At 37.6% G+C, this 27,857-nt stretch overlaps 1 protein-coding gene across 3 annotated transcripts in view; it reads left to right on the forward strand.

Moving 5' to 3' along the window:
- MALT1 (MALT1 paracaspase) overlaps positions 1-25,888 on the forward strand; it is an 84,990-nt gene extending 59,102 nt beyond the window's left edge. For all 3 annotated transcript variants that reach the window (XM_034943825.4, XM_034943826.4, XM_063597343.1), the window contains 7 exons: positions 5,222-5,399; positions 6,129-6,203; positions 7,022-7,149; positions 13,657-13,806; positions 16,125-16,282; positions 17,461-17,586; positions 19,215-25,888. In XM_034943825.4, the coding sequence (XP_034799716.1) occupies positions 5,222-5,399; positions 6,129-6,203; positions 7,022-7,149; positions 13,657-13,806; positions 16,125-16,282; positions 17,461-17,586; positions 19,215-19,652 (1,253 nt within the window). In that variant the 3' untranslated portion in view covers positions 19,653-25,888. The remainder of the gene's footprint in view (positions 1-5,221; positions 5,400-6,128; positions 6,204-7,021; positions 7,150-13,656; positions 13,807-16,124; positions 16,283-17,460; positions 17,587-19,214) is intronic.
- Positions 25,889-27,857: the final 1,969 nt, after the last annotated feature.

The following is a 27,857-nucleotide window of genomic DNA, read 5'->3' on the forward strand; positions in this document are numbered from 1 at the left end:
TTTGTAAGTACAATAAGTTCTTTGACATTTGTTTAAAAAATACCTATTTTCTCCGCTATCCTTGAGTAATGGGATGGTTGACTAAATAAATAAGCAGTACTAGAGATGGAATTTAAAAACAACAACAACAACGATTTGGGCCACACACGGTGGCTCACACCTATAATCCTAACAGTGGGAAGCTAAGGTGGGAGGGTTGCTTGAGCCCAGGAGTTTGAGACCAGCCTGGACAATATAGTGAGACCTCATCTCTACAAAAAATTTAAAAATTAGCCAGGCATGGTGGCACATGCCTGTGGTCCCAGCTACTTGGGAGGCTAAGGTGGGAGGACAGCTTGAGCCTGTGAGGTCGAAGCTGCAGTGAGCTGTGATCACACTGCTGCACTCCAGTATGGGCAACAGAGCAAGACCCTGTCTCAAATAAATAAATAAATAAATTTTTTAAAAAAATGATTTGGACTAGTTCATTTTACACAAAAGTACTTAATTCCTCTCAATATAATTTGGTTGCAGACTTTGATACAGAATAGTTACACTTTTCATAAGACATTTTGGGAAAGAGAAAAAATATTTTGGTGTTAAGTGCCTTAATTTCATTCAGCAGTTGCAGGGCTGGGCATGTGGCATTAATGTAACAGAACAACATTCAGCTTTTCCCTGGATGAATGGAAGCTAAGCCTTCCCTCAGAGTTGTATCTTCACCCCAATCAAGTCTTGCTGGAGCCAGACGTATTACCTGACATGAGGGAGGCAGCACCCAGGCCTGCTGTCAGTTGTCTTTAAGTAATACCAGTTGTTGAAATGGTACCATTTCTACTAAAAGTCAGACCCTTGAAAAGAGACCTCCAGATCTGACCCTGTCTTGATTGGTTTGCATTGTTAATTTAATGCAATTCAGTAAGTATTTACTGAGTTATTTTTGTTACATCTATAGTCCAGATGAAGGAGTATGCTATGTGCTGAGGGAAATAATAGTGAATAAAGATCATGATCTGTCCTCCTAAGAAAATTACAGTCCCGGGCCGGGCACGGTGGCTCAACGCCTGTAATCCCAGCACTTTGGGAGGCCGAGGCAGGCAGATCACCTGAGGTCTGGAGTTTGAGACCAGCCTGACCAACATGGAGAAACCCTGTCTATACTAAAAATACAAAATTGGCTGGGCATGGTGGCGTATGCCTGTAATCCCAGCTACCCGGGAGGCTGAGGCAGGAGAATCACTTGAACCCAGGAGGCGGAGGTTGCAGTGAGCCGAGATCACACCATTGCACTCCAGCCTGGGCAACAAGAGTGAAACTCCGTCTCAAAAAAAAAAAAAGAAAAAAAAATTATAGTCCTTTAATACAAGGAGAAAAAAACACTATGGAGTCAAAACATCAACTCTGTGATTTTAAGCAAATCATTTAATCTTTGTAATTTAATTTTCTCATCTATAAAATAAGGGCAGAAATCACTTAAAGTTGTTATATGGATTAAAATTAGATTGTGTATATGAAAGTCCTTTGAAAACCAAGAAAATGTTATACAGGTTGAGTATCTCTAATCTGAAAATCCCAAATCCAAAACACTCCTGGTCCCAAACATTTCAGATAAGAGCTACTCAGAGTGTGTAAATGTAAAAGATTAGTGTCATTATGATTTCTTATCAGAAAAACTAAGTAGACATAGGACTATACAATGTCAGGAAAAGCCAGTATGTGATTGTCAGAAAGTGCTGCTACAGCATTTCAAAGTAGGGAGAATTTGAAGTGTGTTAGAAAGCCACAAACCAGTTACCAGGTAGTAGTTACCAGGTGAGTAACTTGCTAAGGATTCTGAACTTTGGAAATAACCCTTGAGGACTGGTTATGGTTTGGGTAGATAGAACGGAGATAGAGTAACTTGAACAAAGTTGTGGACGTTAAAAATAAGTTTATCTTGCTCTTGAAGCAGTAAAGAGACTGATGGAAAATAAAGTTATATTTTGAATACTTGATGGAGGTGTATAAGTTGTACCCTTTTTAAAGTGTATAATTCGGTGATTTCAGTATCTTCACAAAGTGGGCATCAGTCACCACTACCTAACTTCAGAACATTTCCATCACCCCAAAAAGAAACCCCATATCCATTAACAGTCACTCCCATTCCTCCTTACCCCAGCCCCTGGCAACCACCAATCTATTTTCTGTTTCTGTGGATTTGCCTATTCTGGACATTTCATATAAATGGAATCACCCAATATGTGGCCTTTTATGTCTGCCTTCTTTCACTTCGCATGTTTTCAAAGTTCATTCATATTGTAGCATGTACTAGAACTTCATTATTTTAGGGCTAGATAATATTCTATTATATGATTATATTTTGTATATCCATTTATCTCATGGACATTTTTGGACATGATTAATAATACTGCTGTGAGCATTTATGTACACATTCTTGTGTGGACGTAGTTTCCATTTCTCTTCGGTATGTACCTGGGAGTGAAATTCCTGGGTCATATGGTAATCTATATTTAACTTTTTGAGGAACTGCAAAACTGTTTCCAAAGTTCTTACACCATTTTACATTTGTGCCACCAGAAATGAATGAGGGTTCCAATTTCTCTGCATCCTTGCCAACACTTGTTCTTGTCTTTTTTATTGTAGTCATCCTGGTGAGTTTAAAATGACTTGGATTTGCATTTCACTAGTGGCTAATGATGTTGAGCATCTTTTCATGTGCATATTTGCCACTCATATATCCTCTTTGGAGAAGCATCAGATCCTTTGCCTATTTTTAAATCAAGTCATTAGTCTTTTTTTTTTTGAGATGGAGTCTTGCTCTCTTGCCCAAGCTGGAGTGCTAGTGGCACAATCTCAGCTTACTGCAACCTCTGCCTCCCAGGTTCAAGCGATTCTCCTGCCTTAGCCTCCCAAGTAGCTGGGATTACAGGCTCCTGCCACCACACTTGGCTGGATTTTTGTATTTTTAGTAGAAACGGGGTTTCACCATGTTGGCCAGGCTGGTCTTGAACTCCTGACCTCAGGTGATCCACCCACCTTGGCCTCCCAAAGTGCTGGGATTACAGGCTTGAGCCTCCGCGCCTGGCTGTCATTAGTCTTTTTATTGATGAGTGGAAGAGTTCTTTATTCTGGATACAAGCTGTCCTTATCAGATAAATGATTTGCAAATATTTTCTCCCGTTGTGTGGGTTGTCTTTTCACTTTACCTGATCTTCGTGGTTTATTGAATTAAATCCATTCTTTTGGTCATTATTTTTAAAACCCTCCCTATCTGTGCACTCCTTTTTAAAATTCCCTGTGTGTGCAGTCTTATTTTCATTCACAACAGTAATTTAGTTTTTTGCTAGGCTAGTCTCTTTTCTGTTAGCTTTCATTCCAGGTCCAATCCGTGTTTATTTCTGTTCTCCTGCCCATAATCTACCTCGCTCTCTCTCTGCCTTTCCAAATTTCTAGCCATTCCCTCTGTTAAGACCATCCCCTGTTGTTTCACTTCATACTGATATTCCTCTCTGTACTTTACTCATTTCATACGTACATGGTGGTTGTCCCACTAACATGATTTATGGCACTTAATTATGTGATGACTTTCATTGTTGCTTGATAACATAAACGTGTGAATCATGTGTGAATTCATGTATGGAGATACATGAATCTCCTGATCCCCTGCTTAGAGGTCAGGAACTTTGTCCTTCTTTTTTGTTTCTCTCAGTGCCTACATGATAACTTCCAGTGCACACATGAGCTGTAGTATAAACCCACACTTGAAAATGGGTATATCCATTTTCTCATTTTAGCTGAAACGTATTTGAAAGAACCATTTTTCTCATTTTAATCGAAATTCAAAAAAAGCAGACGACCTGGATTTTGTCCTGTAGGGACCACATGAAGCAAACTGTCTTTAATTCTCAAAGCCGCATTCTCTGCTAGGAGTCGGGGCCATAATTACAATGGATTAGCTACTTTTGGTTCCCTGTCTAAATGGCTTTTACTATTTGCTTTAAAATACCCTGTAAAGAAATCATTAAATCCAGAATATCGAGAGAGCAAAATCAGTGGGCTCCAGAGATTGCAAGCAGAGGGGAGGATATCTTCAAAAGTGTTTTGTCCAGTATTTTTATGAAGAAGTTCAGACTGATATTTTTGTTGTTTTTTACAGCCAAATCAAATTTCAAGAAAACATTGAGTTGTTTGGGTTAGTTTTTATAGTATCACTTCTCAGTAAGGAAATATGATTCATCTGTTGAGTCCTAAAACTATCCCAAATTTTAGATTATTGAGTCAAAAGACTCTAGATGGAAGATTGATATTTATATCTCATAGCAAAAAGAAAAAATAGCAATCTGCGAAGTCAGATTTCCCATCTCTGATTATAAAACTATATTTATATTTTAATAACCCTTAACTGTTTATGGTAATACCTGCAGTTTCTTGACTTCATATTGCAGTTGCTATTCATCTGAATTGTGTTTGTTCATCCGTTAAATACTTACTAAGCTCCTGCTCTATGCCAGGAACACACAAATAAATAAATGTAAGACTATCTCTGCCCTAACAGAACTCCTAGCTTCATGGAGGAGACAAATGAGTCAGGAGAGAAATCCTAGCTGCATTCTTTTTTATATATCATAACATAAAATTGTATTTTATATTATACTATTGGTTACAAATATATTACTTTTATAAATTAGGATATACTTCAGACAGCATTTTGATATTGTCTTAAAATGCAAATTTTAAGTGCAGACTGTTGGTAATTTATTTATTTATTTATTTTTTTTGAGACGGAGTTTTGCTCTGTCGCCCAGGCTGGAGTACAGTGGCATGATCTCGGCTTACAGCAATCTCCACCTCCAAGGTTCAAGTGATTCTCCTGCCTCTGTCTCCCAAGTAGCTGGGATTACAGGTGCCCACCACCACGCCCAGCCAATTTTTGTATTTTTAGGAGAGATGGGGTTTCACCATGTTGGCCAGGCTGGTTTCGAACCCCTGACCTCAAGTGATCTGCCTGCCTCGGCCTCCCAAAGTGCTGGGATTATAGGTGTGAGCCGTCATGCCTGGCCTGTTGCCAGTAATTTTAAATGCAAAATAACATTGTCTGTATAATTGGGTATTTCTTACATATGCTCACATCAACTTGAAGAAAATTAAAGTCAAGGTTTTTCTACAAAAAGTTATGCAGTCTGTATGTTCAGAGTGCATTTAGAATTGACATCTACCTCTCTCTTATTTTTCCTCTTTTTAGGGTTATTATATTATGCAGGACATGGTTATGAAAATTTTGGGAACAGCTTCATGGTCCCCGTTGATGCTCCAAATCCATATAGGTCTGAAAATTGTCTGTGTGTACAAAATATACTGAAATTGATGCAAGAAAAAGAAACTGGACTTAATGTGTTCTTATTGGATATGTGTAGGAAAAGGTAAATTTTCTAATCTTTATTAAAGAATTGTTGGAGTTAAATATCAACCATGACAAACTAGAGAAACCTGTGAAATGCTAAAAGCCATTTGCGTTTGTAAATTTTAGTTTATACATTGAAACTGGAAGAACAAAACTAGAGGAAAATATATTTACTCCATGTATATGTAATTATTTTAACTCTTCATATTTGCTATAGAACACAAATGAATAACTAAAGGGCATGGGCATTTACTCACTACAGGGGATTCAACTCTCCAGAATGCCTTTAGATGACTTTAATAATCACTATAGTTATTCCCTCAGGAATTAACAAAACCAACACCCATGGAGTTGGGATCTCTGCTCACTAGTCAGTCCTGGTCTTCCAGACATGGAATGAGTAGCCGAAGCAGATGTTTGGAGGTTTGGATCCCATTTGTCTGCCATTGCCTTTCTAAGGAGTAGAACCAATGACTATTCCTCTAGACTTACTATTTTTTGCTTGCTCCGCATTTACGAATCAAAATCCAATGCCAGAGTTCAAATGCAACTCTAGTTTTAAAGCTAACAAGGAGTTAGTGGGTTATTTTGGGTAGATATGTAGCTACTTAGATGTAAAATTTTGAATCTGTAATTTTAAATTATGTATTCTAAAAAACTGTTGTATTTTCTCATTATTTATACCCTTTTAAGAATGCTCTTTAACTTTTCATATTTCTATCTGCCCTCCTCCGCCTCCCTTAAATAGAAATGACTACGATGATACCATTCCAATCTTGGATGCACTAAAAGTCACCGCCAATATTGTGTTTGGATATGCCACGTAAGAACATTTGATGTTTACGTTGAAGTTTCCTTTATTGTTTGATGTCTTTTTGTTTTTGCTTTTTAGGAGCAGGGGTCTTAACTCTGTCACCCAGGCTGGAGTGCAGAGGCGCCATCATAGCTCACTGCTCCTGGGCTCAAGCGATCCTCCTGCCTCAGCCTTCTGAGTCGCTGGGATTACAGGCATGTCCCACTGTGCCTGGCCCCTGAGGGTTTTTTGATTATAGATTAGAGACCTAGAAAATACCTATAGACATGTAGGCATAAATTTACCTCCTTGATATTCTGCGTAGAAAATTTTAAATGATCGACTTTAGCATTCCATATCATGGTATCTTAATTATTAAGCCCAAATTGGGCATGTAATTCCTGCTTAAAGATTAACTCTTTAATTATCAATGTCATGTGAGAGGCAGAAGAGAAAATGAAGCTTATTGGTGTATACAGAAGTCCCATGTGGCAAGTGTTTGCTTTTCTAACATTTTCTTTTTAAAAAATTATTTTTATTGGATATTGACAAGTTATAATTGTATGTATTTATGGGATACAAAGATATGCTATGATGTACGTATTCAATGTGGAATGATTGAATCAAGATAATTCACATATCACCTCAAATACTTATCTTTTTTCCTAACTGAAACATTGTACCCTGTGACTAACAGTCCCCACGCTGTCCCCACCCCCCCAGCCTCTGGTAACCACCATTCTGCTGGGTGCTTCTCTGAGTTCATTTTTATTAGCATCCACATATAAGTGAGAACATACAGTATTTGCCTTTCTGTGCCTGGCTTAACTTCTTTTTCTATTTTTAAGGTGTCAAGGAGCAGAAGCTTTTGAAATCCAGCATTCTGGATTGGCAAATGGAATCTTTATGAAATTTTTAAAAGACAGATTATTAGAAGATAAGAAAATCACTGTGTTACTGGATGAAGTTGCAGAAGGTAAAATAAAAAATAAAGAGAAAAGTACTCAGAAAAAGGAGAGCAGGGGAAACACACCTATTCAGGGTTCCCTCTCTGGTGATTGTTTTATTCTTATTATGTGGGTTTGGAATTAGTATCTACTTTATAAAACAATTTTTATATGAATATAACGTTCGGCAACACTTCTGCTATTTAATGTCATCTTTCCTTCCCTTTTGACCTAGCTCTCCACCATCTGTGCAGCATTACTCAGACTACAAGGCTAAGCCTCGGCACAGTCATTAATAAAGTTGAATTCTCAGAGCTCTACTTTGCTATGCCCAGTGCCTTGGTACTGGCATATCTCCCTATTTGAGGATGGGTGGGTGGCATGGAGGGGTGGTGGGGAATTGTCCAGTGAGCAGTCTCTCCCAGGATGGGAGAGAGAAAACTTTACAGAAATTTTTAGACACTGCTGGGAAAAGCTGAGTTCATTTTTTTCCCTGATGAACTTAGTAGTTTTTAAATCCTGATTTAAGGATGTGATCCTAGGGGGTCTAATGCCACATCTTCCATTTCTGTCTCTTCTCCCTGCCTGCTGGTATAATGCTGTGCATATGTCACATGCTGAACAAGTACCTATTATTTCAGTAGATTGCACTGTGTTTTTTGAAAAAACATTTTATAAGCCATAGCAAAAAGAAGGTAACTTGGCCAGGCATGGTGGCTCAAGCCTGTAATCCCAGCACTTTGGGAAGCTGAGGCAGGAGGATCACTTAAGGCCAAGAGTTCAAGACCAGCCTAGGCAACATAGCGAGACCCTGTCTTCAAAATAAAAAATAAAAAAGAAGAAATTATTTTACAAACTGGCACCACTAGAAAATGGAGTTTCATGGATGTTCCAGTGATGGCAGTTTGGGTATAAGGTGTTTGACCAACTGTCAGCCATATTTATTTTCATGTTTTTATCTGTGTAGCTATTTTAGATCACTTGACTTAGCCACTTTTCCATTTAACATAACCAGCCAGGGCTTTGGACTTCCTGCCACCCTCCCGCTTCATCCAGAGAAGTTCCACTTTTATTTGTTTTCTACATTAGGCTTCTTCTGAAGCTTACATTTGAAGGAAAGGCTCTGCTGCTTAAAAAAAAAAAAAAAAAAAAAAAAGAAAGAAAGAAAACCTTTGGATTATGTCAGTTATATTCAAACTGAGATCCAGTAAGGTGCTCCAGAAACTCTACAGTGTTTTATTTCAATTTCATTTTTACGTCCATTTTAACTATTTTAAAACTTAATAAAAAGCACCATGCTCACTCACATATGATATTTACCAAATTGTCATAGCAATGAATGGCATCCCGATATGTGCTGTGAGGATATTTGAACTTCTTATAAACATCTTAGACAGTTTCGCTTTTCGCTGATCTTCTTCAGTCCTATCATGTCTGCTTAACCAGAATTGCCCAGGCAGGAAGACCCTGTAGTGTACATGGAGCACACTCAGCTCAGTGCCGTGCACATTGTGCCCTTTGTGGGTAACGGCCCACTCATTGTACAAAATAAGTAAAGGCCTAATAGTATCATGATAAATAATACAGTTAAATCTATCCCTTATTTTGAGTTTTGGATGCTTTGTGTCTGACCCCTGTCTTAGTAGTAAAGAGCAAAAGTAGTTGTATGAAATTTTTCACAAGTCATCCAATTTTGAAACAAAACTTTGCTGTTTCTCCCTTTGGATCTTCCAGATTACTTAATTGAAACTCATTCCATGGCTGGGCATGGTGGCTCACACCTGTAATCCCAGCAGTTTGGGAGGCTGAGGTAGGAGGATTGCTTGAGCCCAGGAATTCAAGACCAGTCTGGGCAACACAGCAAGACCCCATCTCAATTTAAAAAAAAATTATTTGGGGCCAGGTACAGTGGCTCATGCCTGTAATCCCAGCATTTGGGGAGGCTGAGGCAGGAGAATCACTTGAACACAGAAGTTTGAGACCAACCTAGGCAACATTGTCAGACCCCCCATCTCTATAAAAATTTAAAAAATTAGCCAGGCATTATGGTGTGCACCTGCAGTGCCAGCTACTCGTGAGACTTAGGTGGGAGGATTGCTCGAGCCTGGGAGTTTGAGACTGTAGTAGGTATGATCACACCACTGCTCTCCAGCATGTGTGACAGAGCGAGCCCCGTCTCAAAAAAAAAAAAAAAATTCCAAAGGGAGAAAAGTATTCAGAGATTATAAGCCAAGCAGTTGAAGGGGAAAATAAACATGTTACCAATTTCTTTTTTAATTTTTTGGTTTCTTTGTGTGAGACGACAGAGTCTCTGTCACGCAGGCTAGAGTGCAGTGGCATGATCTTGGCTTACTGCAACGTCCACCTCCCAGGTTCAAGTGATTCTCTTGCCACAGCCTCCCAGGTAGCTGGGACTAAAGGCATGCACCACCATGTCCGGCTAATTTTTGTATTTTTGGTAGAGATAGGGTTTCGCCATGTTGGCCAGGCCTGTCTCGAACTCCTGGCCTCAAGTGATTCACCGGCCTCAGCCTCCCAAAGTTCTGGGATTACAGACGTGAGCCACCACGCCCGGCCCACCTTACCAATTTCAACTGTGTGCAAGGAAAACAAAATATGAGGAAAATTGGTTGTTATAATGCTACAGCCATCAATCTGTAACGCGACTTTTATTTTTGTACTATTCAGGACAGCATTATTATTAGAAGTGTTGAACATACTACTGAGGGTTTTCATTGTGAGTAGATGTTCGATATGAATATAGGACCTTGAAGTAACCTACATCTAATTATAGGACCCCTCTTTTCCCTTCCCCCACTCCATGATAACTACCATTCTAAACTTATTCCTTTTTCGTTTTACATAGTTTTATTGAGTTTATATATACCCAAAAAAGTATGCGTAGTTTTGTTTTTAACTTCATAAAAAGGTATTATGCTCTATGTAGTCTTTTGGGACTAGATTTTTTTAGTTAATATTATGTTGCTAAGATTGATCCATATTGTTGCATGACTGTAGTTTTTAACTGCTATGTAATATTCTGTTATGCAAATATACTACAGTTTTTTTCAACTACTCTCCTGTGTTGGTGAGCATTTGAGTTAGTTGTAGGTTTTTGCTAATGTTAACAGTGCTATCATTAACAGTCTTGTATATGTCTCCTGGAATATGTATGCATGAATTTCTTTGCAGTATAATTCTACAACTTGGAATTGCTGGGTCATAGGGTGTGACAGTATTCCATTTTAAGAGAGAATGCCAGACAGTTTTGTAAAGTGGTTGCCGAGTCTACACTTACCCTACTTCCCACGGCCAGCAAGGGATAATGTGAATCTGTACTCTCTCCATCACTTGATAGTCAGACTTTTTTATTTTTGCCAAATGTTAAATAGTATCTCATGTGATATTGAACATTGTTCATATTTTAATAGCTATATGTATATCTTATGTGAAACATCTTTTTATGTCATTTGTGCATTCTTCTGTGTGTGTGTGTGTGTGTGTTGGCTTATTGATTTAGAGGAATGTTGTATGTGTTCTTGATATAATACTAGCGAGGACCGCTAAGACACTATTGAATAGGTAGTTGTGGGCATCCTTGTCTTGTTTCTGACTTTAAAGGAAATACTGCTAATGTTTTCACATTTAGAATAATATTGTAAGTTTTTTATTAACACTCTTTATCAGGTTAAGGACGTTCTCAATTTTTTTGAAAATTTTTATTATGAATAAATGAACAAGATTAAATGGTTTTTCTGCAGCTATGAAGAAGAAAAGATGTTTCTTTTCTTTCAATTTCTTAATATGGTGAGTTAAATTTATAGATAGTCTAACATTAATCCAACTTGAGGTAAATCACTTTCATTGGGATGTATATTTTTAATACACTACTAGATTTAATTTGCCATCATTCTGTTTAGAATTTTCATATCTATATTCATATGAGAAATGGGCCTGTAATTTTACTTTCTTATAGTATTTGGTTTAATTTTATGAGAAAATAAAATTAGTATTTAGTGGTATCAGTGTTATCAGTATCAATGGCATACAGAGTATCAGTGTTATCTGATAGAATGTAGTGTAGGCCTTGTGGAATGAGATGGAGGTTGTGATGGTTGATTTTATGTCAACTTTTGCCAGGCCTCAGTGCCAAGATATTTAGTCCAGCATTATTCAAGATGTTTCTAGGTGATGGATCCAACATTATTCTGTATAAGATTAAAGTTTAAATTGATGGACTTTCAGTAAAGTAGATTGCTCTCCATAATGTGAATGGGCCTCATTCAGTTAGCTGAAGGCCTTAATGGAGCAAAGACTGACCTCCCACAAGCATGGAGTTTGCCAGCAGCCCGCCTCTGGGGCTCAAACTACAACTCTCCTCTGCATCCCCAGCCTGCCTGCCTGCAGGTTTCAGACTTGCACCACCACAATTCATAAACCAATACCTTAAGTCAGTCCCTTCTTCTCACTGTCCCTCTATGTACACACATACACACACACACACACACACACACGTGTACGTGTACGCATGCGCCCATCTTGTTGGTACTGCTTCTCTGGAGAACTCTAATACAGAAGAAGTACACCCTGTTGTTTACTGGGAACTTTTGTATAAATTATGATCTGTTCCCTAATGTTTATGGTAGAACTTGCCTATAAACCAACCTGGTTTATTTTTTTGGTAGAAGATTTTTAACCACTGGTTCGATATCTTGAATATTTCTTGTACCATATAGGCTTTTCATTTCTTGAGTCAATTTTGATAAGTTATATTTTCCTAGGAATTTGGGCAGCTTTCAAATTTGTTGTCATTTAGTTGCTTATATTTCTAATAGTATTCTTTAATCTCTGCCTTATCCGTAGTTATATATCCGTTTTCATCAGTATTACTTGTACCTACTTTCCTTTTTTATTTATTGCCAGCTTTTGCCAATTGTGCTATTTCATTTTGAAGAACCAGTCTTTGACTCTGTTGATTTCTTCTACTTTTTCATTGTTTTCTGAATCATTAACTTCTGCTGTTTATTTATGTCTTGCCTTGCATTTATTATTTCTTTTTCTAACATCATCGTAGTTCATTCACTTTTAGCCTATTTTTTCCAATTTAAGTTTCTAAGGCTTTACATTTCTCTTAAAACATCACTTTCATCACACATCCTATAAGTTTAGGGATTTTTTTTAGTTGACTTTTTTTTTCTTTGACCTTTAAGTTATATAATATTATCTTTAATTTTCGAATATGGCAGGAATTTTCATTTCACTTTTTGCTTTTTATTTCTACCTTAATTGCTTTGTGATCGAATAATTGTCTAATTGCTATGCTTTGAAATTTGTGGAGGTTTTCATTATGGCCAAGTAAAAGATGAAATTTTGTAAATTTTGCATGTGTACTTGAGAAAAATGGATATTTTTATAGTAACTGGTTGCAGAACTCTATGTATGCCCATTAGGTTTGGCGTATTAATTTTTATTGTTTTGTGCAGTTCTATATTTCTGCTGATTGTCTCTTTGATCAATAATTGAGATGTTGAAATCTCTCAATTTACCAAATTTTCTTGTAGTTCTAGCACTTTTTACTTCATATATAGTGACTATTTTTGTGTTTTAAATGTTTATATTTTCTTATTGAACCTTTATCATTATGTAGTGATGCCTCCATTTCAAATGCTTCTTCTCTTTTTGTATCATACTAACAGAGCCACACCAACTTCCTTTTTGTTGACCTAGTATGCTATTTTTTACACTTTTACTTTCCTACTCTTAACCCCTAGGCTAGCCTGCTTCTCTATACTTTTACTTTCAAACATTTCATGTCATTCTGCTTTGCTGTAGCTTTTGGAGGCACCATATAAGAGATTGTTTAAAATCCAATCTGATAATCTTGGTCTTTTAATGAGAAAATTTAGTTAATTTACATTTGTTATTTTTTGTACCTGTTTTAACCATCTAATTTTTTGATTTGGCTCATTTTCTTATCTTTTTTTAAAAAATTGTATTTATATCTTTTCTTCTCTAACAAATAATAATTTTAATGTACTCCTACAATACTTGGTATCTCCTTTTAACCCCCAACATGTTGATTTAACTTAGACTTAGTTCTGGATCACTATATAATTTTGTCTCTTTTTTTAAAAAAAGAACCTTACTATTGTTAATTTATAACATAGTAGACAGAAGTAGGATAAACTATAACTTAAATAATATACTTCTAAATTTAAACTGATGTGTATCCATATAAATTAGTCTATCTAAAACATGTTGAATGAAAATGGCACATTACAAAGACATACATAGAACATTTTTGTTGAATTCAAAAACCTAAAACATTGGCATATACTATTTATGAACACTTACACGAGTAAAAATTAAAACATGCCTGATATGTCCGGCACATAATAGGTGCTCAGGAAATATTTGTTGAGTGAATAAATGATACTGAGAATATAACCTGATAATGTAGGATAGTTCTTAGCCTAAATATTTAAAACATAAGAATTGGTGGTCTTAAAAATAATATTTATTTTCATATCTTTTAGATATGGGTAAGTGTCACCTTACCAAAGGCAAACAGGCTCTAGAGATTCGAAGTAGTTTATCTGAGAAGAGAGCACTTACTGATCCAATACAGGGAACAGAATATTCTGCTGAATCTCTTGTGCGGAATCTACAGTGGGCCAAGGCTCATGGTACGGTAAAGCCTATTTTTTGTTAGATCTACAATATACTTAAGTTAAATCATAAAGTTTCTTCTGAATAAATAACTTTCCTGCCAGTTTTACAGTGAAAATATTTTGGCCTGCTAGGCAAATCTCAAACCAAACAAATATTTCAATTATGGATATTACACTGGTTTATTTGATTTAGAAATATCAAATTATTTAGCCCATTATTGTCACTATTGGTAAAATTTAAATGACCACTTAAAAATTTTTCTATTTTTAAAATAGGTTGAGTTTCCATTTGTCTAATACACAATCCTTTAGATTCTCCTATATTGTGACCTGTCGAAAATCATGGATTGGGTTCTGATCCAGTCTCTACCACTCTATGAACATGTTATCTATAACATGTAAATAAGAAATGGTACCTGCTTCAGGCTGGGTGTGGTCGCTCACACCTGTAATCCCAGCACTTTGGGAGGCCAAGGCAGGTGGATCACCTGAGGTCAGGAGTTAGACACCAGCCTGGACAACATGGCAAAACCTCGTCTCTACTAAAAATACAAAAAGTTAGCGGGGTGTGGTGGCGCGTGCCTGTAATCCCAACTACTAGGGTGGCTGAGGCAAGAGAATCTCTTGAACCTGAGAGGTGGAGGTTGCAGTGCAGTGAGCAGAGATTGTCCCACTGCACTCCAGTCTGGGCGACAGAGCGAGACTCTGTCTCGAAAAGAAAAAGAAATAGTACCTGCCTCATAGGTTATTGGGATTGAATGAGTGCGTAGGTAGAAATGCATGGCACTCGACAAGTCCTCTGTACTTTTGATTATTCATATAACTGAGCATCCTCTCTTGGACACTTGATCAGTAAGTTGAGTGATCAGCAGAGAAGATGACGTGAAAATCAATCTGTAGCTTAATTACCTTTTGGTAATTGTGTATGGTTTAATGAAAAAATAAGTTTAAATTACCAATTGAAATAATTTTGGATTTTCTGAGTCCAAGTATCTATTCTGTGAGTCTCTTATAGATAATTGAAAAATAATTGTATTTAATGAACTTCTATAAAATATCTTTATTTTCATAAATAATAATTTTTGTTCTTGGCCAGGTGTGGTGGCTCACATCTGTAATCCCAGCACTTTGGGAGGCCAAGGTGGGTAGATCACCTGAGGTCAGGGGTTCAAGACCAGCCTGGCCAACATGGTGAAACTCCATCTCTACTAAAAATACAAAAAATTAGCTGGTCATGGTGGCAGGTGCCTGTAATCCCAGCTACTCTGGAGGCTGAGCCAGGAGAATCACTTGAACCTGGGAGTCGGAGTTTGCAGTAAGCTGAGGTCACGCCATTGCACTCCAGCCTGGGCAACAAGAGCAAAACTCAGTCTCAAAAAAAGAATTTATTCTCTAATACATATTTTTAGTAAATTAACATATTAAAGCACATTAAAATGTAAAATGCTATAAATATCTCACCATTCCAGATAACTGGATAAGTAATTGAATGTCTTTTCTCTAAAAAAGATCTAAACAACAAATAGCAAAATTACGGTAGTAAAGATCAACAATAAACGAAACTTCATAAAACAAAATGAAAAGGTCATATAGAAAATATTTGTAACAAATAAGAGAAAAAAAATTAAGACCCTCCTCAGTAAACAAGCAAACGATGCAAATTCAACAATCCACACTGCTGGAAGTATAGAGAAAAATTTTTTAAATGGCTAATGTAAGTAATTAAGGAATAATTAAAACTGATGGTATCTTTCTGCTTTTTAATACCATCAAGTAGACAAATGTTTTAAAAATTAATACTCTGTTTTGGACATGTTAAACTTTATATTCCATGCAAATTGAAAATAATTTGTCCCATATGTAAAGGAACAATCACATAGCTTTATCTAACAATCTTAAAGCATTACGTATGTATAAATATTAACTATGATAGAAAAACAATAAAACCCAGAGGTATTATAAATATTCAAGAGTTAACAGAATGGTTAAAGGTAACAAACTATAATGTGGCTGTTCAGTGACATTGTGCTTTATTAAAAATTCTGGTCATATACATTGAGGCAACAGTGAAAATTTATCTAAAATTGTATGCATATTTTTGATTGCCACAATAAAAATTATATATACAGTTGGATAAGAACTATAAACAAATGGTAAATGAAAGACTTTGTTTGGCCAGCAGAATATTGAGCATTATTTTTTAAATTGTATGTGTTTAAACAATGTAAATCATGTTTTTAAGCAAAAGAAATGCTAACTATATTCTCCTCCATAAACATTTGCCTCTTATCATCAGAAAACCTACCAAAGTTGTTCTTATTGTTCTTTTTCAGAACTTCCAGAAAGTATGTGTCTTAAGTTTGACTGTGGTGTTCAGATTCAATTAGGATTTGCAGCTGAGTTTTCCAATGTCATGATCATCTATACAAGTATAGTTTACAAACCACCGGAGATAATAATGTGTGATGCCTATGTTACCGATTTTCCACTTGTGAGTCTCTTCTTTTATTTAAAATACAGTGATATATTCTCACTTATTAAAGACTAAATTTTTTAAAACTTAAAGTTGATGGTAAATATAAAGGAAATATATATATTTATATATAAGTGTATATATTTATAGTTTAGTAACACTGATCATAATATTTACTAATTGCCAAAATACCTTAAGTTTATGAGATTTAGAAAGGTCTAAAGTTCACTCAGGAAGGATGCCTCTAATTTCTTATATCCTAAACAGGAGAGCCAATGGGAAGGAATAAAATGTGCTATAAATATGTCAAGAATAATTTCCTTTTAAACAGTTATAACTTATATTGGAAACAGTAGTTTTTAAGTCTTGTTAAGGTATGGTCATATGCTGGAATAATAGAAATCTAGTTCTGCTCTTTTCAAACATTTAGGTTTGATAGTTATTTTACATTGGTCTAAAGAAGCCAGTAAATAGTACCCCTCTTTCCTACATGAGTGTGACAAACTGAGAAGCAAGCAAGGAGTAAGACAAGCAGAAACCCAAAATATCACTTTGATTACTGATAGAGGCTTTGTGGAGGATATTGCTTCATGTCAGAGTAAATGGTCTAGCACCAAACCCCAGAATTGAGTGGCCACCCCACACCTCCAGTCTCAGCAGTACGGAGCCCAGATAGGCTTCCTGAGGTACTGAGCAAGCTGGGGGCCTGTGGGCTTCTCACTGGAGCAGCAGAACCCTCTTACTCTTGGCCATTGGGTTGGCTCTAAAAGAAGAAAAAGGAAAAGCCTGTTTATTTATCCTTCTTAAATATTCTAATCATATAAATTTCCCTGCACCTTCCCAAAAGTGATGATTAAGAGGAGAGAATCCAGGAGTCAAACACTAATGGGGCTCTCTCTGCTTAAGAGGAAACTTGAGTAGCTCAAGAAGCATTTCTAGGAATCATTTGAAAGGAAGCTCTTTCAGAGCTCACTTTACTTTTTAAATGGCTTAGTACAGAATTGAGAATTCCTATTATAACTATAGATTGTTGTTTTCATTGTTTAGTCCTGGATAATTTTGGGATTATCAAAATTCACGAGAGGCCAAAATTCACGAGAGGATAATATCAGTTAAGATGTCTTATGTACTAGATTATATTGTGGCTTTCATTGATTTCATTATTAACAGTCCCTAATTTTTTTTTTTTTTTACAGGATCTAGATATTGATCCAAAAGATGCAAATAAAGGCACACCTGAAGAAACTGGCAGCTACTTGGTATCAAAGGATCTTCCCAAGCATTGCCTCTATACCAGACTCAGTTCACTGCAAAAATTAAAGGTTACTACCTTTTCTGTTTATAGCTACTAATGGAAAACTTTATGAAACTGCAAACTTACTTTGGCATAGACCATAGATACGCTGCCTTATTATTAAACTAGAGATAACCAGTCTACAGAAGGTCCTATCAGTGACCCTTTTTATATTCTGTTTCCGATGGTGACCAGAGGACTTTATGTGTGCTTACCCTCCATAATGCTAAAAAATTAGTAACAGAGTATATTCTTTTTTCTTTTTTTAGAGACAGAGTCTTAACTCTGTCACCCAGGCTGGAGTGCAGTGGCATGAACATGACCTACTATAACCTCAAACTCCTCAGTGCATATGATCCTGCCACCTCAGCTTCCCAAGTATCTGAGTCTACAGGCACATGCCACTACACCCAGCTAATTTTTTAAAACTTTCTGTGGAGAAGGGATCTCACTATATTGCCCAGGCCAATCTCAAACTCCTGGCCTCAAGAATCCTCCCTTCTTGGTCTCCCAAAGCACTCGGAGTACAGGTGTGAGCTTCCACTCCCAGCTCCATATTCTACTTTTAAATATGTTCAGATTTTCAAGTAATCATTTCCTAGTTCTATGACTAGACATATAGCAAATTAGAATTTTTTTCCATTTTTTTATTTCTAGTTGACTTACAAATGAGAAGCTAGTTCTGCACATTGAGTGTTCTGATGAAAGCTTTTCTTTGCAAAAATTGAGACTTTAATTTGTTCACAACTACATGACCATAGAATGTATCAGCTAAAACTCAGGGAATGGAATGGGCATGATTGAGAATTACACACATAAACCTGTTGTCATCCTGTTCGGAGCTCATCTACTTAAAATCCTTTCTTCTCTTAAAAAGTTAGCCCATTATCTGATTCAGTTATATTTTCCACCTACGATTATGGATTACTATAATATTTTAAAAACAGCTTAAGCTTTTTTTATAAAACTGGTATAAAACCAGGGTTTGTTTTGTTTTGTTTTGAGATGGTGTCTCTCTCTGTCGCCTAGGTTGGAATGCAGTGGCACGATCTCAGCTCACTGCAACCTCCACCTCCCAGACTCAAGTGATTCTTGTGCCTCAGCCTCCCGAGTAGCCGTGCTACAGGCGCACGCCACCATGCCCAGTTAATTTTTTGTATTTTTAGTAGAGACAGGTTTCACCACGTTGGCCAGACTGGTCTTGAACTCCTAACTTCAAGTGATCCGTCTGCGTCATCCTCCCAAAGTGCTGGGATTATAGGCGTGAGCCACCACGCCAGGCCCAGATCATTTTTTAATTAAAAGTTAATACCCCATCTCTAATAATAGGGAAGGGTAAGTTTCCTAAGCTGCACTGCTTGGAAAATGTTTTCCCTGTTCATCTAGAGTATAAGATCTCTTTGACTTTGACTACTAACAGTAGTAAGAACTAGAAATTCTAAATGTGTTGTAAGTATTGCATGAAGGAAAAGGAAGATAATGATAGCTGGCGTTTCTCAGTTTCAGGGAGATATAAAGGATGCCTTGAGGATTTGGAACCTGGGAAAGGAGAGTGAGTGGATTTTTGGGGGTGGGGGTGTGTATGCGTGAATATTTTCAGATTGATATATATTCACTGTTGATGCCAATAATAAACCAGATTTTTTTCCTTTTCAGGAACATCTAGTCTTCACAGTATGTTTATCATATCAGTACTCAGGATTGGAAGATACTGTAGAGGACAAGCAGGAAGTGAATGTTGGGAAACCTCTCATTGCTAAATTAGACATGCATCGAGGTTTGGGAAGGAAGACTTGCTTTCAAACTTGTCTTATGTCTAATGGTCCTTACCAGAGTTCTGCAGCCACCTCAGGAGGAGCAGGGCATTATCACTCATTGCAAGACCCATTCCATGGTGTTTACCATTCACATCCTGGTAATCCAAGTAATGTTACACCAGCAGATAGCTGTCATTGCAGCCGGACTCCAGATGCATTTATTTCAAGTTTCGCTCACCATTCTTCATGTCATTTTAGTAGAAGTAATGTGCCAGTAGAGACAACTGATGAAATACCATTTAGTTTCTCTGACAGGCTCAGAATTTCTGAAAAATGACCTCCTTGTTTTTGAAAGTTAGCATAATTTTAGATGCCTGTGAAATAGTACTGCACTTACATAAAGTCAGACATTGTGAAAAGGCAAATTTGTATATGTAGAGAAAGAATAGTAGTAACTGTTTCATAGCAAACTTCAGGACTTTGAGATGTTGAAATTACATTATTTAATCACAGACTTCCTCTTTCTAAGATTTTGTGAATTGGTTGAATAGTTCTATACAAATGAAGTATGGAGGTGTGTATGTTTATATGTATATAACAAAATATTTTCATTGTGACCACTCTGAAGTAAGAGCAATGGGAATGGCATTATTGTAGAATAAGTCATTGTATTTTTAACACCAGAAAGAACCTTGCCGATCACCAGGCATAACCTAATTTTATCCATGGAAGAAACACAGAAAGGCATCTAAGTTAGAGCTGGCACCAGAACTGAGACCTCCAGAAATCTATTCCAGTATTTTTTCCACTACACAACTGCCTTCCTGACAGGTTCTGAGATAAGTGTTATGTTTGTAGATAGAGCGAAATATATTTATATATATATAAATATATACAGATACATATCTGTGTATTATCTCAAGGAATGTACAAACTTTAGTTTTTGATTATAAGGACTTCACTGCAAGTTTTAGTTAAGAGGTTTGTATATAAATCTGTTGTAGAACAGGCTGAAATTTCTTGTTCATAAGATTATGAAACCGCATGAGAAGTGATAAAATGTTTGTTAAAGCTAGATAAAGGTTAAGAATCAAGATATAATGGATAATTTTCATAGCTGCCTATCAGAATTTCCCAAATATTTAGCATCTTCCTTGATAATATGTATTTTCTTCTTGAATTTCACTGGCCTAATGAGATAATACTCTTATCTTTGGTTCTACCTAAAAGTTGGTTAAAGTTGGTTAAAAATGCAATTGGCATTAACAAGGAAAAATACTGAATTAGTAATTTTAAAAGTCTCACAAAGAAAATCCCAGGCCTAGATGGCTGCATTGTTGAATTCTGCCAAACATTAAAATTAGCACTAATTTTTTGCACACTGTTTCTAAAAGTAGGAGAGGAAAGAACACTTCCCAACTTACTTTAGGTCAGTATTACCCTTATACTAGACTAGACATCACAAGAAAACTATAAGCCAATATTCCTTATTAATACAAACACAAAAATCATTAACAAAAATATTAGCAAACTGAATCCAGCAACCTATAAAAAGGATTCTATATCATGACCAAGTGGAATTTATCCCAGGAATTCAAGGTTGGTTCAACATCTAAAAATCAAATAAGCTAATATACAGTCAGTTCTCATTATTCACAGTAATTATGTTCTACAGAATATTCTCCCACAAACACTGAATTAAATATGGAACAACTGCTTTTAGGAGAAAGTGTATTTGTGTATATGTGTGTATACATATGTTTATCTCACGCACATTATGAGCTTGAATTCTTAATTCATCCTAGCAAATTCTACCTTATTTTACAGAAGTGAAAGTGAGGTATCAGAAGTGTTAAGTGACATGCCTGAGGCACCCCACTAACAGGTGTCAGAGCTGAAATTCAAACCCCATCCAGCTGGCCCCAGAGCCAGAGCTTCTTGTACTACACTGAATTGCCCCTGCCATTTCCACCCTCCAGTCATTTCTCTATGAGACTGAAGCAGAAAGGCAGATTCAGCCTCAGCTGGGAACATGTGTATTGGGTGACTCAAATTTTTCACCCATTTACACATATCCACAAATGACTGCAAAAGTGCCATGGATATCAATTTGAGGGTTATAAATTTTAGCAAGTTGGTAAATTCACAAATACATAACCTTGAATAATGAGGATCAACTGTACCGTATTTAATAAAGCACAAAACCCACACAGATTGTCTTATTACAGCATTTGATAAAATCCAAAACTCTTTCATAAAAACACTCAACAAACTTAGGAATAAAAGGAATCTTCCTAGATATGATAAATATAACATCTATGAAAAGCCCACACCTAACATTATACTTCATGGTGATAGACTGAAGGCTGAATGTTTTCCCCTTAAGATTGGGAAGAAGGACAAGGATGTTCACTCGGCACTACTTCTATTCAGCATTGTACTTGAAGTTCTAGCCACAGCAGTTAGGTTAGGAATTCAAGGTTTGTTCAACATCTAAAAATCAAGCTAATAAAGAAAAGAGGTTTATACTGCAAAAGAAGTGAAACTATATGTATTCACAGTTGATATATAGTTGTATATAGAAAATGCTAAAGAATCCATAAAAAGTAATAAATGAGTTCAATAGGTTGCAGGATACAAGATCAGTTTTATTTCTCTACTAACAGCAAACATTCTGAAAATGAGAATAAAGAAATCCTATATACAGTAGCATCAAGAGTAAAACTCCAACACATTGTTTAAAGAAATTAAGATCCAGATAAATGGAAAGACATCCATGTTCATGGATTGGAAGACTGAATATTGGTAAGATGGCAATGCTGCCCAAATTAGTCTACATATTCAACAATTCCTATCAAAATCCTAGCTGTATTTTTTGCAGAAATTGACAAACTGGTAAAATTGGTAGGGAAACGCAGGGGACCCAGAATAGCCAAAAAACCTGGGAAAAGAACAAAGTTGGAAGACGTACCAATTTCAAAAAGTGCTACCAAGCTACAATAAGACAGTGTAGGCATATGGATAGACATATCGATCAGAGGAATGGAACTAACATCCAGAAATAAACCCATACATTTCTGATCAACTTGTTTTCAACAAGGATGCCAATACCATCAATAGAGAAGGAGTGGTCTTTTCAACAAACGGTGCTGGGACAACTAACTGGTAGCTACGTGCACAGCAAAAGGATCCCTACCTTCCTACCACATTACAAATTCTAACTCAAAATGGATCATAGACCTCAATAAACTCTTAGAAGAAAACAAGTAAATCTTTGTGATGTTGGGCTTAGGAATGGTTTCTTAGACACAATACCAAAAGCACAAGCAACAAAGGAAAACAGTAGATAAATGGGACTTCATCAAAATTAACTTTAGCGCCTTAAAGGACACCATTAAGAAAGTGAAGTTAACCCTCAGAATGGGAGAAAAATTTTTGAAAAATCATGTATCTGATAAAAACAAACAAACAAACATGCAGGTGCTCAGCTGTGGTTACCACCGAGCAGCACTGTCCAGTGAACTTGCTGTGATGATGGGATGCTTGGTATCCGCACTCCCAGTGTGATAGCCTTTAGCCTCATGGGGTTGTTGAGCAATTGAAATAACAGCTAGTGTGAGGAACTGAACATAAAGTTTTAGTTTTAGGATGGGTGTGGTGGCTCATGCCTATAATCTCAGCACTTTGGGAAGCCAATGCAGGCGGATCACTTGAGCCCAGGAGTTCAAGACCAGCTTGACTAAGATGGCAAAACCCTGTCTCTACTAAAAATACAAAAAAATTAGCTGGGCATGGTGGCACACACCTGTAATCCCAGCTACTAGGGAGGCTGAGGCAGGAGAATCGCGCTTCCCCTTTATACTCTTCTGTATATTTAATTTTTTTTTTTTAAGACAGAGTCCTGGCTCTGTTGCCGAGGCTGGAGTGCAGCGACATAGTCTCAGCTCACTGCAGCATCCGTGGAGGCTGAAACAGGAGAATCGCATGAATTTTTTTAAAAATCTAAATATGTAATTTTAAAACTGGCTTAAGAAGAATGATAACAGTTTTGGTCTTTTTTATCAACCATGTTTTTATTTTACTTGAATCTCGTGCCAATTGCTTTGTAATATTAAAGTAGGATTTACACAAGTGGAATTTAGAAAAGATAATCTGTCAAATCTGTCAATACCAATTAGAATGTAATAAAGAAATTAGGATAGTGGAGGTCTGAGCAAGTAAAGGCTCACCCAAATTCAAAGCCAATACTTGATGCTGAGAGGGAATATTTTCTGGAAGGTAATTTTTAAAAATTAAAGTCACAATTATAAATTGTATAATTCCTAATAAAAGAAATCTCAACTCATGGGACAATTTGAATATAAAACACTATTGTTCCTCATTCAGTGATGAACAAGTCAAAACGTTTCAGAAAAGAAAGCCTTTAAAGAAGAATCCTGGCACAGAAAAGGTCCATTTAGACATTGCCTTCTTCCCCCATCTCTAATGCCTCTTTTCAAATCTCTGACTTGCACATGAAGTAACAGTGAGGTGTCCTGTGCAGCAGTCGCAATTTTTTGACTTGTCAAATTGAAGAAATTCAATTATGTAGCCAGAGCTTAGATCACTGACATGTATACTGGCATAAGCTTTTTTTTGTTTGTTTTTAATTTTATTAGAAGTGGGATCTCATTTTGTTGCCCATGCTGGTCTCAAACACCTGTCTTCAAGTGATCCTCCTGCCTCAGCAGCATCAGTTTAATATCTAGATAAAATCTGATGTATGTAATTTTACTTTTAAGGGTTTTTTTCCAAACAGACGTCCTGACAATGTTGTTTCCTATTCCTTGAACATTCACCTGACGCTTATATACTGTCATTACTTTTATCTGTCAACTGATGTCAGCTACTCAATTTACACATTACTTTTGTGCATTTCATCCTGTTTCTCAGTTTGACATTGTCATTCAAATTCGGAGTTTGACACTGAAACCCTGGGCATGGTGGCTCACACCTGTAATCCCAGCACTTCGGGAGACTGCGGTAAGCAGATCATTTGAACCCAGGAGTTTGAGACTAGCCTTGGCAACATGGTGAAACCCCATCTCTACCAAAAAAAAAAAAAGCAAAAACAAAAATTAACTGGGCATAGTTGCACACACCTGTAGTCCCAGCTACTCAGGAGGCTGAAGTGGGACGATCGCTTGAGCCCAGAAGGCAGACGTTACGGTGAGTAGAGATTGTGCCACTGCACTCCAGCCTGGACGACAGAGCAAGACGCTGTCTCAAAAATAAAATATTAGTAAAGGAGTACAATCAGAATATGAAAATGTGTAAATGTGCATATTCTCTTTTTTTCTAATTTGGTAGCATTAAAAATACTTAAGCATCGGCCGGGCGCGGTGGCTCACGCCTGTAATCCCAGCACTTTGGGAGGCCGAGGCGGGCGGATCACGAGGTCAGGAGATCGAGACCATCCTGGCTAACACGGTGAAACCCCGTCTCTACTAAAAATACAAAAAATTAGCCGGGCGTGGTAGCGGGCGCCTGTAGTCCCAGCTACTCGGGAGGCTGAGGCAGGAGAATGGCGTGAACCCGGGAGGCGGAGCTTGCAGTGAGCCGAGATCGCGCCACTGCACTCCAGCCTGGGCGACAGAGCGAGACTCCGTCCCAAAAAAAAAAAAAATAAATAAGCATCAAAGTTTGGCTTTATGAAGAAGGAGTCTGAGACACCTCAGGTTTCAGCCCTTACTAATAGCGTGGCTCAAAGAGTTAACTTGCCTGTGCTTCTGTTTCCTTATCTGTAAAATGGGGATGATGCTGTAACATCAAAGAGCTTATAATACTTTCCAGAGCTGGCAGTACTAAATAAGACCATTCCTCTAAAGTGCCAGCATTTTGAAAAGCATCAACCCATCAACCTTGTGCTTTAAATCTGGCATTCTTAAAGCTATACCTGTAGGCAGTATAGAGTGTTTTTTTAATTTGTTTTTTTGTTGTTGTCTTTTGAGTCTCACTCTGTCTCCCAGGCTGTAGTGCAGTGGCACGTCTTGGTTCGCTGCAACCTCCGCCTCCCAGGTTCAAGCGATTCTCGTGCCTCAGCCCCCTGCATAGCTGGCATTACAGGCACACACCACCACGCCCAGCTAATTTTTGTAGTTTTAGTAGTATCTACTAAAATAAACGGGTTTTCACCGTGTTGGCCAGGCTGGTCTCAAACTCCTGACCTCAAGTGATCTGCCTGCCTCGGCCTCCCAAAGTGCTGGGATTACAGGCGTGAGCCACCATGCCCGGCCGGCAGTGTGTATCTTCTAAAGTTGCAATTTTTATTCACTCCAGAATCACTTTTCAAAAAGCATGCAGATTTAATGCCACCAGTTTGTGTTATGTATCTATCCCGCAAAACAGCTCTAAAGGTAATTTACTAAAAGATTAACAGCATTTATCTCTGGTGGGATAATTTTTCTTTGCTTGTTTACCTGTATCTTGCAGATTTTACACAGTGAACAATGACTGTATAATTTTAATATACAGATATGCACAATTGTGTAATGTAAATATGCTCAGCTTCAATACATTTGTTTTAAGAACACATTTTTAACTTTTCGTAAGGAGTCTTCAGTTTAGAAGTACAGTGTCATTACAGAGTGCTTATTCTGTTACAAAATTAGTAAAGCTGATTCTGCCTCTAAATCTGAATTCCCACTTTTTTTCATCATGCTTGAGTTTAGTTGATAAATAGCATTTTAGATACTAAAAATGATTGGATGAGTATTTCTACATTAATAAGTTGCTAATTAGGCACCAGGGTAGCAGATGGAATGCCTTTCTGTGTGCTAGGTTTAAACATTTTACACACAGTCTTATTTAAAACAGCCTTGCAGTTTATAGATGAACTGATTGTTAGGCTAACCAGAGGTGTTACTATACCCTCCAGGATAACCCAGCTAGTAAGGGCAGAGCCAGGATGATTCAGACCCAGACCAGAGCGGGGTGTTTTGTCCACAGTACTGCTGCTGCTTATACCATAACAGGAAAAGTACACAACAGTGTCTTAATATTTCATTCTTCCATGAAAAACACTTTTAAAATACTGAAACATTATAGGAGCAGAAGTACATCTCTAAATATACTTTTAGGTCACATTGAAAACATTTCCAAAGGATTTGACCTGAAGTTAATGTTGCTACATTATGCTCAATACAGCAGGCTGTTCTGCTAGGGAAATTGTTAATATTTTAAAAATATTTTCCTAAGCTTTAGTTTTACCACTTCCAAGTCTGTACAGACTGGTTATTTCTACATTACAAAGACAGTGACTCCCTCAAAGGCTGACAGTTTTTATAGTCTGTGTTTATGACATAAACATCTATTCTTGCCAGATGTGGGTTCCTACATTGCCATCTAACCTCAGCATTCTTTATGTTATGCTCCAACTTGGGTAAGCGGCTTTGTTTCCTTCCCAATCTCCTGGTCAGACAGTTGACCTCACATCTTTGTCTAGTGGTTTTCAAACGTCAGAGTAGCCCCTTGTTGGAGCGGCAGCCTTGGGGTTCCCCACTGTTTTCCACATTGCCTTTCCAGGTAAGCTTTGGTCTGCGTTAAACCCCGCCGTTTGCTTTGAGATTCTCCCCCCACACAGCCGTACCCCACACCAGCTGGGCGCCTTTGGGAGACCGCAGCCCTTAGAAAAGGGGAAGAAAAGCTTCCTGACTGCACAGTGAGGGCTGGAGGCGTCTGGCCTGGAGGGAGTCCAGGCCACTGGACTCCACACTGTCAGCCAGTGTGAGCTGCTGGTGACAGGGAAAGGCCATATGAGCAGGTCCTGACCTGCAGTTCGGGCCCCTGGAGCAAAGAGCACCAAACTTGGCCCCCAAATCAGCTTTGTCATTCAAGATGTGGCTTGCTAGCAGGTGTTATTAACAAGGCGAAGCACCATGTGGTATCTTCCCATTGGAATCAGTTGTTATTGCTAACTAGGTATTAAGTGTCTGAAAACCTGGTTTTGTACTTTGGCATCACCTGGCCCAGTTATAGCTTTGTGGGGGATACAGTTTCAAGGTGTGCAGTGGCACTCTCACCTGCAAGGGAGAAGTGTGCTTGTTGGGGGAAGGTCAGATAGGGGGTACACAGGGTTGGCATGCTGAGACACGCTCTTCCTGGAAGTATACGTGCAGAAAGCCACATCATAGCCCAAGGCTTTATGAGCACAAAAGGAACACGGGGTGGGGCGGGGAGGGGATCGTCTAGATGAACCTGATGGTTAATGACAGCAGGCTAAGATGAGCCAAATGTCCCTCTCATTGGCCAACCTTGCCAGTGAGGCTGAATGCTTCCAAGCTAAGAGTGAGTCTCTCTGTCCTGGACAGCACTTACAGGACCCTGCCAATGTCTGCTGCCCGAGGTGCTTTCTGACAGTTTGCTTTAGCTACAGTAATTCATTTACTCAGCTCGCAGACTTGCCTTGGAGCCATTCTAGCTATGTAAGCTGACTTCACACTCAGGCCTGACCCACGGTGTGACTCGCAAAATTACCTTTTCTGGCATTTTCGTGTCCTGGTCC

Source organism: Pan paniscus, chromosome 17, assembly GCF_029289425.2.
Source record: "Pan paniscus chromosome 17, NHGRI_mPanPan1-v2.0_pri, whole genome shotgun sequence".
In the NCBI taxonomy this organism is placed as follows: domain Eukaryota; kingdom Metazoa; phylum Chordata; class Mammalia; order Primates; family Hominidae; genus Pan; species Pan paniscus.